The following is a 14227-nucleotide window of genomic DNA, read 5'->3' as shown; positions in this document are numbered from 1 at the left end:
TCCCTTTAAAAGATAAACCACCTTTGCCACCTAGTGTGCTATAACCGCTTGGGTACAAGGGGAATAAACATTCAGAGATGGAATAGACGATGAGAATCTGCTATATCCCAAACTCACTTTGTGAGAATTATTGTCCTGAATTGGATTTGGGTGCAAGCAAGATTGAGCTGTCAGTGGGCCACACATAGTCTAACCAATATGATCTAGCAAGGTGAGACATGGATAGAAAAGCATATGAAGGGTTTCAGATAAACTTGGAAAAGTAGAGGTCGTATTGGGATATTCTACAGCTAATTAAAATGCTGCATTATGCGTACAGTTTGCATCCCTAATCTAAGAAAATAATACGCTGTGTGTATGTGCATAAGTGAAATGTGTTTGTATTATAATTCTTCATGGGTAGTTAGTCAAATTGCAAATGTAGATGGATTTTCTATTCGACTCTTGTCAGTCTTTGGACACAGCTACTGTGATTGGCCGAAATTGACTGAATGGACAGAGTATTGCAATCAGATGAACTCTGATTGGCTGTATTTAGCTGATCCTTATGCTAGGTAGATGCATCTCGGGTATAATCAAAATTGTACCAGATATGGTCAACAAATCTATGACTGTATCCAACTTTTGTGGACTCAGTCGACATTGACCAAGTCTATTTCCACCCAAAAATAAGGTTTTCTTTTTTTTTTTAGTATGTATGTTGCTTTCATACTTTGTTCATTAGTTTCTTCTTCTTAATCTATAAATTTTGAATCATATATGAATGTGTTGTTTTGTTTGTTTGAATTCTTATTTTCATGGAGTGAAACCCGTTTTTCCACAATTGGAAGCACTAATCAAGTTTCTTAACGACCATTATGGATGTGACAGAAAGAGATTTCAACGTTGGGAGACAGTTTCCTTACTCATGAAATCTCTAGTCGTTGAACAAAATTTCTGAACGTTAGCTAATTCATGCTAAGTGTAGAGATTTCCTTGTATTGTTCAACCTCTAGTATATATGGCTTGTACATTTTTTTTGTCAAGGAATATCGAATGCTGCCTGCATTTTTTTCTTCTATGCTTTCCGAGACAAAATTGTCAGGATGTTCGAAAAAATTTTTTTACAAAAGTTTTTAAATTAGGAAAACTGGCTCATAAAGTTTTGGAAAGATGAGAGGGTGCATGCTTTTCACTCTTCCAAATGAGCTTCTTAATGGGCAAGTTTCCAAGCTTAATTAGCACAAGCTTTTGGGTAACTAAATAATAAACTGCCGGGCTTTGCCTTTTGGCATGTAAAGTTGCAGCGTACTTTTTCCAAAAGTAGCAGGGCTTTCATTTCTTCCTTCAATAATTCTCCTGTTCTTTCTTTCCCCACACAGACATGGCAGAACTCCAACAATCTGTCTTGAGCAAATCTCAGCATAACATAGCGCTGTTCTTCAAAAATATTCTGGCACTTACAGCTATGACTAGAAAATGCATGAGGGAGAGAGAGATGCAAGGTAAAAGTCTTACAGGTGGAAGGAAACTAAGTGAGATGAAGCTGAAGCACAATGCTCTCTCATCCAAAGAAAAATTCAAAAAGAATCAGTTAGAAGGAACATGGGAAAAAGGAAGCCAAAAAGCACAAGATGCTCTGTCACATGCTTCTGCATCAGTGCCTGATCAGGCTTCCACTACCAGCAGAGTGCAAGTCTGGTCCAATCTTCTGTAGTGTGCTCTCTCTCTCTCCCTCCCCTGTTTGGTATAAATACCCTTCTATCAGGTTCATCTCTGCAAGGGCTCCAGCAGGTAAGTTCACTAGAACTCTCGATAGCTAGAGGATCGTCATTGTGGTGATCACAAGAATGGCAGGCAGGTTTAGCTTCGGTCTCCTAATGGTTGGTGTTTTTCTACTCTCTTCCTTCTCTGAAGGTACCTGCCCACTTCGGTCATGGGGAATCTGTTCTCCCTTTCAGGGTCTTTACACTATTATTTGTTATATCTCGTCTAATATCATGCGCTCGGCGTTTAATTCCTTACCTCATTCTTTTGCTCCTCTTTCATTGATCTTCTCTTAATCTGTATCTTTGCAGGAAATAAAGCGAAGCTGTTATATGATCAGGTTAATCTCTCTCTCTCTCTCTCTCTCTGGATATGAAACAAAGCTGTTGCACTTGCATATATATATACACACACACACACACATTTGGTGGCTTGAATGCAAACAAGTGAATTCAATATACCTTGCAGGGGAATGTTCAAAAGACCTGGTGCGTGGCGAAGCCATCAACAGACGATGAGACCCTCCGCAGGAACTTCAACTTTTCATGCTCACAATCCCACGTCAACTGTGGGGTACTGTCAAAAGGCAGCGCATGCTTTTATCCGGACAACCTAATCAACCATGCCTCTGTTGCCATGAATCTCTATTACAGTTCTACTGGAAGGAATGCATGGAATTGCTACTTTGGTGGCTCTGCCCTGATCACAACCACCGATCCAAGTAAGAAATTTAATCATGATCAACACCTCTATGATCCACCAAGATTCAGCGCTCTCTTAACATATCTACTATCTCTCACGCAACCAAACAAATGCGAACACTGATTTCGTGGATCGTAGGGCAATAGGATGCATATCCCCACAAAATTTTTTATCTTCTTGAACGGCTAAACAAAGACAGAAAACGTATCTGGTGCTCAACTATTTGCTTGCATTTGAATTTTGGTCTCTTGTCAGATTTGATCTGACCGATCTTCAGATGTAGACGTGATCTCCGATTTTAGAGAATAGGCTTTGGCTGCAGAAACCGGCTACTTAAATAGGTGCAGAACCTCAGTCCTAACTAAGACGAAATAAAAATTAATAAATGAATGCTTACTGCTTATGGTCCTGTCAGAAAAATCTTCTTCACTTCTCAATGGCAGCTGGGTAACCGATAAGCAACATTTCCTTCTACTTTCAAGCTGATTCTCTGGTTTACATGCAGGTTATGCTGGATGCTACTATGCATGATTTCAATATGAAAGAGGAAAGAAGAAAATGTATGTGTTGGCCTCTGAAGAACAAGGAATTGATTGAATTGCTGTGCTTCTGTTTGTAGTGGTTGGCTCATGCTTTTTGTTGTGATGGTAACTCTTAATCAGTGAAGAAATAATATGTAGTTTGCTGGCTTTCAAGTCCTACTCCAAATACAGATACAAGCTAAATGCGACAAGTGTGAGCTAATTTTTGTAGTTTGATTTAATGTGTAAGTCAGAACAGTAGCTCTGAAGTGCTGCCATCAGGGCTGCGACTATGCCACGATTATATGACAATTCTAAAACAGCAGGAGATGAAAAAATTCAAATTCAACAGGAAAATGTTTCATAATATCTCAAACAAAAAGCAAAAGAACTCTCTTCCGTTTGAATTTGTAATCTCCGTTGCATCTATACTGAAGTGAGCCAATCACTTCATCCAGCGGAATGTCAGTCGCTGCTACCATCAAATGAAGGAAAGAATTTCTCATCTTGGCCAAGCAATTAAGAACAAGAAAAGTTCAATCCCATACTTTGTTTTTCTGTCATTAGACAGTAAGCTTCAATCAACACCTTATCTCTCCCAGTGATCTCCTGATCGAATGTAGTCCTACTAAACATATATAACCTCTAATTTAAATCCAAATGTGAAGTTCGCTTCAAATAAATCCTCTAAATAAGGTCACTTCTAGAGTGTCAAATCAGCTTGGAGCTTGGCTAAGACTTGAATTACTCATTAAACAAGAAATTCAGGAGAAACTTAAGCCAACCCAACTCCATTTTCTTTACATAATGAAATCTGTTTCAAAAAAGAAGAACTTGACTTGACTACAAATAATACATCTATTTTTTTCCTTTTCTTGCGTAACGTATTATATTAGCACTATTTCAAATTACTCAAATAGATGTTTATTTAAAAAAAAAAAAGGAAGAAAGAAAAATTGAATCTGATCTATTCCAGTTCCATCGAATTTAGAAGAGGCTACTTGAATACTATCATACAATCCCCAATGCATATCAGCTAAAATATTAGTTTCATCCCATTTTTAACACAGAAGAGAATGACATCCTTCAAACCAATGACCAACTACCTATCAACTGGCCCAAACCGATATGTCAACTCCTTGTGAGCAGGTCATAATTTATGCTGAAAGAGCTACAAAGTACGGCAATTGATAATATAAAAAGGAAGTCTACGAAAATTTTGAATTTTTTTTTTATATAAAGCTATTTTCAATACCATTTTTCATTCTTGTGGAGACCTTAAATCTAAGTATTGAACTTAATCAGAGTACCGAGACTGGCCACAGGCATATAAAATTTTGACGATTTGTAAAAAAAAAATCAATAAAAAATAATTTTTAGCTCTTTGTAAGGTACTTCAACATTCCAGCGAAATCTAACTCAAGTCAAGTAACTCAAGTTAATCTAACTCAAGTTAGGTTATCTAGTACCCAGCCCGACTTGGGCTCAGGCCCAAAAAAAGGACCTGAGCCGGGCCGATAATTTATCGGGATGGCTCCAGTGGGTCCGATAAGCACAATTCCAGTCAGATAATATTTATTTATAATATTTTATTAACAATTAATTATAATTATATATTATTTTATAATTTAAAATATATTTTTAATTTAATCGGATCGAGCCAGCTGAATTAGATTTGACTCGGTTTTTAGATGTCGGGTTGGGCCCAAACCGACCAAATGCCCAGACTTATTGAGTGGAACGACCGTAACGATTCCGGACTCAGAGATCCGTCCACCAGGAACGGTTTGAGTTGTAATACCGATTCTTTTTCTACTCGGCTTGAGAGAGGGCGATGGCCATGGCTTCTGCGCGATCCTGTAATCAGGAAATTCTGAATTCGATGCAATTTAAGATGAGGAACTGAGGAGAGAGAGAGAGCATTGCCGCTAGAATGGCTTCTGCAACGGCGACAATTCAAACAACAGTTTCCACGCCTACATCTCCACTCCATTCGCCTCTCTCTGCCACCGCAGTGGCGGCCCTTTCTCCCTTCGCGGCCTCCGCTGCTGCTGCCGCCGCTGCCGCTTCTGGCCCTTCCCCTCTGGAGGCCTTTAAATCCGACCCCATCTTCTCCCCTTTTCTCTCCCCTGACTTCAACCCCGCCGCCTTCTCCGCATCTGCCCTCTCGGCCGGCTCCGCCGCCTCCAGCTCCGAGCATCTACAGAATGCCATCCGCCTCCTCCATCAGCACCTCCGCTCTCAGATCCTCCACCGCCACCACCATCTCCTCCGCCAGCTCTCGTCCATTTCAGACTGCAACTCCTCCCTCACCCTCATCCGCTCCTCCGTCTCCAGCCTTCAATCGTCGCTCACCCGTCTCCGATCCGATGTCTCGGCTCCCTTCCGCCTCATCCGCCTCCAGACTCTGCAGCTCTCCAATCTTAACACCACCATCGAACTCCTCCAATCCACCGTCCGCCTCCTCCGGCAGACTCAGAAGCTCAGATCCCTAATGCAGACCCCTGATTTCGACGTCTCCAAGGCCGCCCAGCTCTATAACGACATCCAAATCCTCCGCCGGGAGGGCGACCTCTCCGGGATTACCGTCGTGGACGACGAGCTAGGGTTCTTGACTGAGGCCGCCACGGGACTGCGGGCAGAGGGTATCAAGGTCCTTGAGAGGGGCATGGATGGCCTGAATCAAGCCGAAGTTGGCAGTGGATTGCAGGTGTTCTACAACATGGGGGAATTGAAGACCACGGTGGAGGCGATAGTGAGCAAGTATAAGAATATGGGAATTAAGAGCATCGGAGCCGCGCTGGATATGAAGGCAATCTCGGGATCAGGTGGTGGTAGTAGCGGTGGCCGGGGGTTCGGACCGGGCGCGGTGCAGAGGAGCGGTCTGCCGCAGATTGGTGGAGGTGGGAGAGCGAGGGAAGGTCTATGGCTGAGAATGGGGAATTGTATGGACCAGTTGCATTCGGTCGTCGTCGCTGTGTGGCACTTGCAGAGGGTTCTCTCGAAGAAACGGGATCCTTTTACCCATATCCTGTTCCTCGATGAGATCTTAATGGTAATCAACTGCGTTTACTTAGTAACAAAGGAATTCTATATTCTTGAACCTCCTTTCACGTTTATCCAACTTTCTGCTGGCTTAAGAATTAGCATATCTTTCCTCGTTTGTGTCTGTTGGCTTATAACTGTTCAGTCATAATTGCAGACTCGTCCGTTATTCAAATGCTATGAGCTCACATCTGAAAGCATTTACACTTTCCCATGTGTTTTGATGCATTCAGATTAATTCCTTTCTCGCATCTTGGTTGCTAGTCTGGTCTGATGTCTACTCCAGTGGCACTAGATTTATCTGTTGTCTGGGACAGGATGTGTAAGAAAAAAAGTTTGATCGTATGCTTTACAATTGATCATTCTCGTGTTGAGGATATGCAAGTGTACTTATTGGAGTGGTTCAACAGCAACTGAGTCATCTTGCAAGTGAACTGCTTCCTGATTGTGTGAGTAATAGCAAAAACAGATCAGTCTTGATGTTCCCATATTAGAATTTGAGAAAATGTGTATCCGGATTTCCACTGGGAGTCTGCAAGGGTATCGATTTATATGCATAGTTGGTGATCTTCTTTATTAAAAGTACACTGTGGAAGGACTGCCATCCTTATCTTATTTTCCACACGAAATCCATAATTTAAAGCGTCACAAAATATGTCATCACTGAATTTGGTCAGTTCAACAAAAGATTAGGAGTTCATGTTGTTAAGTATTCTACTTTTGGCATCTGTCATTTTACATTTTGGTCTGCTTGTCAGTCATAATCTTGTAACCGTATTATACTTGTTAAATCTGAGTTTCTTTAAAAGAGAATAAAAAACACATTTGCCATATTGTAACATTAACAATTTGATGATCTTCCCGAAGGTAACAAAAGAGAAAAAACAGACCACATCGGAACATTTTTGTAGTAATCATATGGTAAACTGAAAGTGCTTGAAAACTAAAAGATGTGAGAATTATGAGAGCCATGCCAATGAAATGTTAAAAGGCAACACCATGTCAGAATTCATTGAGCATAAAGGAATTATATGTTTTGAGCAATTAATGATTAGAAATGAATGGTCCACATGTGTGATTAATAGCTTTAATTGGGGAAGTGAAAAGCTGTGGAGTTGAATCATGATTATAGGATACGTAAGGTATTGTTAGATTCAGTTATGTTTCAGTTTCACTATAAATAATTTGGATGTAAATTAAAATGTGCTTGGGGGAGATTTAAGGCTTATTGCATTACTGAAATACTGCCTCTATCGGAAAACATATGAGATATAGAAATTCAACATATTCGATGTCACTGTTAAAAACGTACAATGTCTTTCCGTTGGATGGAAAGCACCATGTTTCTTTTAATGTGGAGAAACATTGCCGTTAGATTGGGAGCACATGTTAATGCTGCCATAAGGGAAAATTATACAAAGAGACTTCCACTCAAGATTTCACGGAGATATGTCTGGAGATGAAGAAGCTATTGAGGTGCTTTTCTGGGTAAAGTAAATCCTTCAACCATTGCATTATGAAGCACAAAAACATAGCCTGTGAGTTCAGGTTTCAGAGCCGACCAGGAACTTCCATTGATGTCATTATTTACAATAAGTTATTCTGGTATGGCAATTTTAACATTTGGTTGTCAGCACTCAGCTACATTTGTTACCTACTAATAAAAATTTTGGAAGTTGTACTGGAGCACTTTCTTGTTATCACTATCATATTGGCCTATGTTTAATGGATAAAACTCAATTGAATTCTGGGTACGCTGCTGATTGTCATCTGTAATCCTATAAAGATAGGACATGGCTTAGGTGATCAGTCTTGGCTCTTGAGCTTACAAGCTTTTATAACTGCAGGCCAGAACTATTATCACAATTTTATCTATAGAGGAAAAAATGAGGAGAGCCTCCAATTATAAACCTGTTATACGTCTTGTTTTTTCTTGAATTTCTTTCTGCTGCTACATGGTTGAAATATTTTCCTTATGTTCTTTGCAACTGGAATTATGTCAAACTTGTTTAAAATATGTCTATATGTGCAGGAAGGTGAGCAAACATTAACAGATAGAGTTTGGGAAGCACTTGTGAAATCCTTTGCAACCCAAATGAAGTCAGCTTTCACAACATCAAGTTTTGTGAAGGAAATATTTACTACAGGTTACCCTAAGCTTTACTCTATGATAGAGAATCTGCTTGAAAGAATTTCACGTGACACTGGTGTGAAGGGTGTTCCACCGGCTGTTGGTCTTGATGGAAAAGATCAGATGATTACTGCCATTGAGCCATTCCAGATGGCCTTTCTGGCTCTCTGCTTGAGCCGCCTGTCAGATCTTGTCAATAATGTGTTTCCAGTGTCTGCTCGTGGAAGTGTTCCTTCAAAAGATCACATGTCAAAAATCATCTCACGGATCCAGGAGGAAATTGAAGCCGTTAAACTGGATGGCCACTTGACCCTTCTGGTTTTACGTGAAATTGGCAAAGTGTTGCTGTTGTTAGCAGAAAGAGCTGAATACCAGGTATCCTTTTCCCTGGAATTACAATGACTGATGATAAAGTTATAACTGTTCTATGATGAGAGAAGGAGATACCTTTGAATTTTTCTGACCCTCATTTTTCTTTTTTTCCTCTTCTTAGTATGATCTATTATTCGTTGTTTCTTATATGGGTTACTTTTTGGCAAGACCAACTATTCTAGGTCTTGATTATAATTTCTAGGGAACTTTTTCAGGCTATTAGACCTCTGGACATGTCGATGTATTCCAATGATTCAGGTTTAGGCACTTCTTGTTATGTTGCATGACTCTGAATTCCATTGCTTCTTTGTTCCTCATGCTTCCTTATCCACCATACTGTTATGTATTTGCTAATATTAGAAGTGCTTTTTCAACCATTGGATGTGACATCCAACGTAACGGTCATCACACTAACTACTGAAATGTGTATGAGACGATTACTTTAGTATGCATGTGACTTATGTTTAGTGGAACCGTGCTGCCCCTTGGTGCTTCTGATGGATGCTACAGGGTGAGAGAAAAAGGAGTGATGTAATGCTGATGATGACATTCTCATACATGTATTCAGTCAACAATTGATAGAACATCTTTATCCTCCTCATATAACATTCAATGCATCCCAAGTCCAAGTATCCATTTTAAATTCAGATTCTCATTTTGTTTTGTGATGTACTTTCCCACACTACAATGTCTTGCTAAACCTTATTCTTTGCCTTTCAGATGAGGGTCTCTGGGCCTTATGGCTAATTCTGTTTCCCAATTTTTTTTTAAAAAAAAAATAGAAGTTTTCATTATCATGCCGACACAAGCTCTTATATTTGTTGTATTCCCCTCGAAACAGATATCAACTGGCCCTGAGTCTCGGCAAGTTACAGGACCTGCAACTCCTTCACAACTTAAAAATTTTATGCTATGTCAGCACTTGCAAGAAGTTCACTCACGTGTGACATCCATGGTATTGGGGCTGCCAGCTGTTGCTGCTGAGGTTCTATCTGCATCCTTGGGTGCTATATATGGAGTCGCCTGTGATTCTTTAACATCGTTGTTTCAAGCCATGGTAGAGCGTCTTGAGAGCTGCATCTTACAGATTCATGATCAGAATTTTGGTGATCAGAGTACCGATTCAGCAGATAATGCAACATCCGGTTACATGGATGAACTACAAAAGGCCATAATTCACTTAAGAACTGAATTTCTATCTAGGCTGCTGCCTTCATCCATGTCAAATGCTGTTGGCACAACTACAGAGACAATTTCTTCCAGGCTTATCAGGAGAATGGCTTCTCGAGTTCTAGTATTCTTTGTAAGACATGCTTCACTTGTCAGACCTCTTTCTGAGATGGGAAAACTGAGAATGGCAAAGGATATGGCAGAGCTGGAACTGGTGGTGGAGCAGAATTTGTTTCCGGTCGAGCAGCTAGGTGCACCATATCGTGCTCTTCGTGCTTTACGACCTGTTATATTTTTGGAAACATCCCAGTTGGTTGCATCACCACTTCTGCAAGAACTACCTCCTAGCATAATTCTTCACCACCTTTACTCCCGAGGTCCAGATGATTTGCAGTCACCAATGCAGAGGAACAGGCTTACCCCTTCACAATACTCACTATGGCTGGATTCCCAAGGTGAGGATCAGATATGGAAAGGGATCAAAGCCACTCTTGATGATTATGCTGCTAATGTTAGAAGCAGAGGGGAAAAGGAATTCAGCCCAGTTTATACTATTATGCTTCAAATAGGCTCATCCTTGTCTGCAACTACCGCACCTTCACATGAAACTTGAGAGGATTACTTGTGAATCTGATAGTGGAGGTTATCAATTTTTGGCTATACGATGATTCAAGTGTGGTCACATCTGTGGTTTATCTCATTTTATACCAACAGGATTAGGCTTATCTTAGCAGACATAAACATCCGGCAACCATTTACTGAGTAGGTATTTATATTGCTTTTTCTTATTTTAATTTTTCAGTTTCCTACCCTTCTCCTCAATTACCCTAGCATATTGAAGAAACTCCTTGGTGATGCATTTCTGTGGTGTTTCAGGTTCGGGTTTCATCTGGTTTGATCTGCTTACCATTGCACATGCAATTTTTGAGCACCTTGCTGAACTTCACTGCTAAGGTCCATTCCAGAGTTGTAATCTTCTGTGTTGTGGCCTGTGGACCTGATAGATTTTTTATGTGTTTATACTCTTTGGCAATTAATAATGTTCCAAGTGATTTGTGTCAGCTTTTCTTGATCATTAATTTCGAAACTTTTGAAACTTTTGTGGAAGCCATCTTTGTGTGCCACCTCTGCTTGGGGGAAGTTCGTTATTACTGTAGATGCAAGAGAGTAAACTAACATTGCCTGTTTCTCTTTTCCTCCACTCATTTTGAGATTGACCGATGGAATGTTGGTCCTTCAAGTGGATTGGCTTCTAATTTAGTAAAAGCACACAAGGCCATGCAAGTTCAAGCCGGGGTTGTTCAAGAACAGATTTGTTAAAGGGATCTGCCCCTCTTCAGATTGATCCTGAAAGGCTCACAGTTCACTTCAGGTTCTTGTTAATCTTGCTAACATCCACAGTACTCTGCTATCAGTACTCTCCGACTCCCCAAGTTCGATAGGCAGCCACGCCAGGCGACCCAGACATGTCCTCGCCCAAGTGTGTAATGAATTCAACATTGGTCTAAAATTGGGTGTCGTCAAAGATTCATGAACACATAAGTTCATTAGCTCGTTCTGATAAAGAATGCACGCCTTGTGTTTGCTACGTTGCATTTGTAAATGTTGTATTGCATAATTTGAACCATTTGACTACTACTTGTGCTTCTATATCTAATTTCAATCCGTGCTTGCACTTATTGATTAGTGAATACGAATTATTACTCTATTTTGTACCATAACGTACAAGAACACTTTTTTATAATGGCTAATTTTAGAAAATATCTACATCCTGCGTGGCTTAGAATACCGAACCTTAGGAAGTAGATTAAAGCAATTTGTGCAACGTTAGACAAATGGCTGCAAAGTGACGAATGTCAGAGTTACTGAAGAACATGGTCCATGCACCTGTTCCCGTTTACATGCAATCAGTTGGATAGGATCGGGGCATGAGAGTCCGAGTTTCTAACTCAAGTCAATCCCTATTGATGTCAATTCTGCCAACCATTGGAATGGATAAGTAACATGTGCAAGTACGATGCGTCTAATAACATAAAATCAACAACATAATTACTTTGTGAAAATAAAAAATATATTGGACAAAAAACTTCTTTGATTGAAAATATTTCAACTGAAAGTATATTTCTATTAATAATCTACGATTGGTTGGAATAGTTGATATAATTAAATAATTGACACAATCTCACACACACACACACACACAAATCATAAATATCGTTAAAGACATGCTGCTTCAAACTGCGCGTTCCTGGCCCTCCAACCTCGTGAAAAGTTCAGGAAGGTTTGGCAGGCAGGTCATTCCTGCCGAATCATGCTTGAAACTCGGACGTTGGCTAAAATGTGGAAGCATATTTTTGCAATGGGACGGTTCTAAAGCCGATGTCCTAAAATCAATGCTGGATTATCGATGGTAGGACAAATTTTATAATGGGAAAGCTTCAATATTAAGGTGACGTTTCCGAAACGACAGTACGAAGAATTGCATTACCAGGTATACTTATTCCCATCATTGTCCATGTGCTTGAGCGAAATGGGCTAACGATAAATCACTACCATTTGCTGGATTGGGCAGTTGAGCCTTCATTTGCTTTACCCACTGGATTGCAATTAGGCAAGGAATGAAACAAATACGAAAGTCAAGAAAGGTGTCTTGTTATATATTGCTGATTACCGCATTCACTAATATAATGTGCCAATTGATTGATTCAGTAATGTCAGTGCGTGCAGATTGGAACGCTTGTTTCTCAATATCTCATTTGTGCTTCAAAGTATGTGCTATGGATAACAAAGATTTCAGAAAAGTACAAAGAAATGCATTATGGAAGGCATCTGCAACACAGGTTTCAAACATAAATTGCCAGATTAGATTGTTTATTCTACATGAACTGCAGATATGGAGTCCGCTTTGCTACGAGCCGTGCAGTTTGAACCAGACTAAGAACTATGGTTTCACTTCAGTTACACCTTCACATGCATGCAACCAAAGTACATCCCTGCTGCTTCCTTGTGGCACAAATGTATGGATTTTACTTTTAATCGACATAAAAAAGAAACAACTTTCATGAAGTATCAATGGTACAATCATTTACATCATTCCATTTCCAATCCCTGACAACAAAAATACAGATGCTTTAATGACAACGGTCTGTTTTTGTCATCCTTTCTACCGGCGTTTTCTCACCAGTCAAAGTATTTAGCTAGCCTATGAGTATCCACCACAAGCCAACCATGACTCTAGGCTGGAGTCATGCCGGATTCTGGACTCTGATATAAGATTCTGCTTACATGTCGAGTGTGATTTCCTGTGAAGCATACAATGCATCTGAAAACTGACGACGCAGCTTGGGTGGCATTGTTCTTTCACGAAAACAAAAACAAACACCTACTTCAACAGTATGAGCTACTCTTTGCAGCACACGTACAACAGGGACACCCCAGATCACTTTTCTTATGTATGGATTGGATACTGTTCACTAATCTGTCAAGGGAATACTTATCCTTCACACTCAAGTTTGCCTCTTGACTTAATAAGGGTAAAGACGGTCCTCGAGCAGATTGAACATCAAAGTGATGCAAGTGCTGAGAAGAGGACTTCTGTCCTCAACTGTGACAGTTAGAGAGAATCTTATCCTTTATAGGATCCAATATTGAAGGTAAAGCAGCATGAAAGAGTCAAATGTAAAACTTCCACTTGAACACAACCGCTAGGCGAGGCATCTGAATCAAACCCTTCCTCTAACTTTTACTCTGTTTTTCCTTTTAGATACTTGAAAACTTCATATGCAACAATCGCAACCAGTAACGAGACAACTGTTGGGGTAAACGATGGGTACAACAAATATTGCATAAATTTGTCCCATTCTTCAGGTAAGAAACCTGCAAAGCAAAACCAAAACTTGCTTAAGGTGATGTTTTTTTTTTTTCTTCTGAAAGCTTTAGATTACTGATTAATGTAGAGGACTACCTAATGCTTTTCTTCCAGTAGCTTCATCCAAAGTTGCGATTAAGCACAGAACTATTTGGGCTAAGATTTGTTGCTATCCTTCATTGAGACTTAAACTCATAATCATGATTAAGCATTCATCCCATTTGGTAGATACAAAGAAAAGGGTATTGTTATTAAGATCTGTGAGATCACCTCACGGTTCAGAAACAAATGCCCCATTACATGTCTAGAGTTACTCCCGAAAGTTCTGTTCCGCTCAAGACTTCAATTTTTTTCACCCTTCAGTACGCCAACAACCACTCAAGGAAATCAAGAGTTTCACCAGGGTTGGGTGACACCAGCAATATCTAGATATGAAATCCACGTGGATGGTGCTGATTTGCCGGAGCCACCACCATATCAGATTCTGGATCACGTCCAGCTTCCTACAATCTGGCCCCAAATATCTCTCTGACTTGTGGTTCCACAGCCTGCCAAGCGTCTGGCTCTCCGTTGTTCGCCATTTCTCAGGCAGCCAATGAGCAACCACATTTAGATTTTCTTCAGATAAGGACCCTCCATCTCTCCCGGAACACTATAAAAGAACGGGCCAGC

General features: G+C 40.2%; 2 protein-coding genes across 3 annotated transcripts; both read left to right on the top strand.

Annotated features, from left to right (window-relative positions):
* Positions 1 to 1719: 1719 nt before the first annotated feature.
* LOC116264750 (glucan endo-1,3-beta-D-glucosidase-like) lies at positions 1720 to 3174 on the top strand. The gene is made up of 4 exons (XM_031645126.2): positions 1720 to 1896; positions 2058 to 2086; positions 2215 to 2467; positions 2954 to 3174. Exons 1-4 carry the CDS (start codon positions 1830 to 1832, stop codon positions 2977 to 2979), a joined length of 375 nt encoding a protein of 124 aa, XP_031500986.1. The 5' UTR covers positions 1720 to 1829; the 3' UTR covers positions 2980 to 3174.
* A 1610-nt stretch (positions 3175 to 4784) lies between these two features.
* On the top strand, positions 4785 to 10748 carry LOC116263531 (conserved oligomeric Golgi complex subunit 5). Of its 2 annotated transcripts, none has more exons than XM_031643270.2 (4): positions 4785 to 6024; positions 8047 to 8520; positions 9359 to 10449; positions 10564 to 10748. In XM_031643270.2, exons 1-3 carry the CDS (start codon positions 4903 to 4905, stop codon positions 10298 to 10300), a joined length of 2538 nt encoding a protein of 845 aa, XP_031499130.1. In that variant the 5' UTR covers positions 4785 to 4902; the 3' UTR covers positions 10301 to 10449; positions 10564 to 10748. The 2 variants fall into 2 exon arrangements, with proteins under 2 accessions (XP_031499130.1, XP_031499131.1); XM_031643271.2 differs by having other exon boundaries at positions 9359 to 10453.
* Positions 10749 to 14227: the final 3479 nt, after the last annotated feature.

The sequence above is a fragment of the Nymphaea colorata genome, chromosome 11, assembly GCF_008831285.2.
Source record: "Nymphaea colorata isolate Beijing-Zhang1983 chromosome 11, ASM883128v2, whole genome shotgun sequence".
NCBI lineage: Eukaryota > Viridiplantae > Streptophyta > Magnoliopsida > Nymphaeales > Nymphaeaceae > Nymphaea > Nymphaea colorata.
This window is presented reverse-complemented; position numbering and strand designations above follow the sequence as displayed.

Bases quoted from the DNA above. Each gene is read 5' to 3' on its own strand.
- LOC116263531 (XM_031643270.2), top strand. From the start codon at position 4,903: ATGGCTTCTGCAACGGCGACAATTCAAACAACAGTTTCCACGCCTACA. The intron at 6,025-8,046 runs GTAATCAACTGC...CTATATGTGCAG, and splicing joins TCCTCGATGAGATCTTAATG to GAAGGTGAGCAAACATTAAC. The intron at 8,521-9,358 runs GTATCCTTTTCC...CCCTCGAAACAG, and splicing joins CAGAAAGAGCTGAATACCAG to ATATCAACTGGCCCTGAGTC.
- LOC116264750 (XM_031645126.2), top strand. From the start codon at position 1,830: ATGGCAGGCAGGTTTAGCTTCGGTCTCCTAATGGTTGGTGTTTTTCTA. The intron at 1,897-2,057 runs GTACCTGCCCAC...GTATCTTTGCAG, and splicing joins ACTCTCTTCCTTCTCTGAAG to GAAATAAAGCGAAGCTGTTA. The intron at 2,087-2,214 runs GTTAATCTCTCT...TATACCTTGCAG, and splicing joins CGAAGCTGTTATATGATCAG to GGGAATGTTCAAAAGACCTG.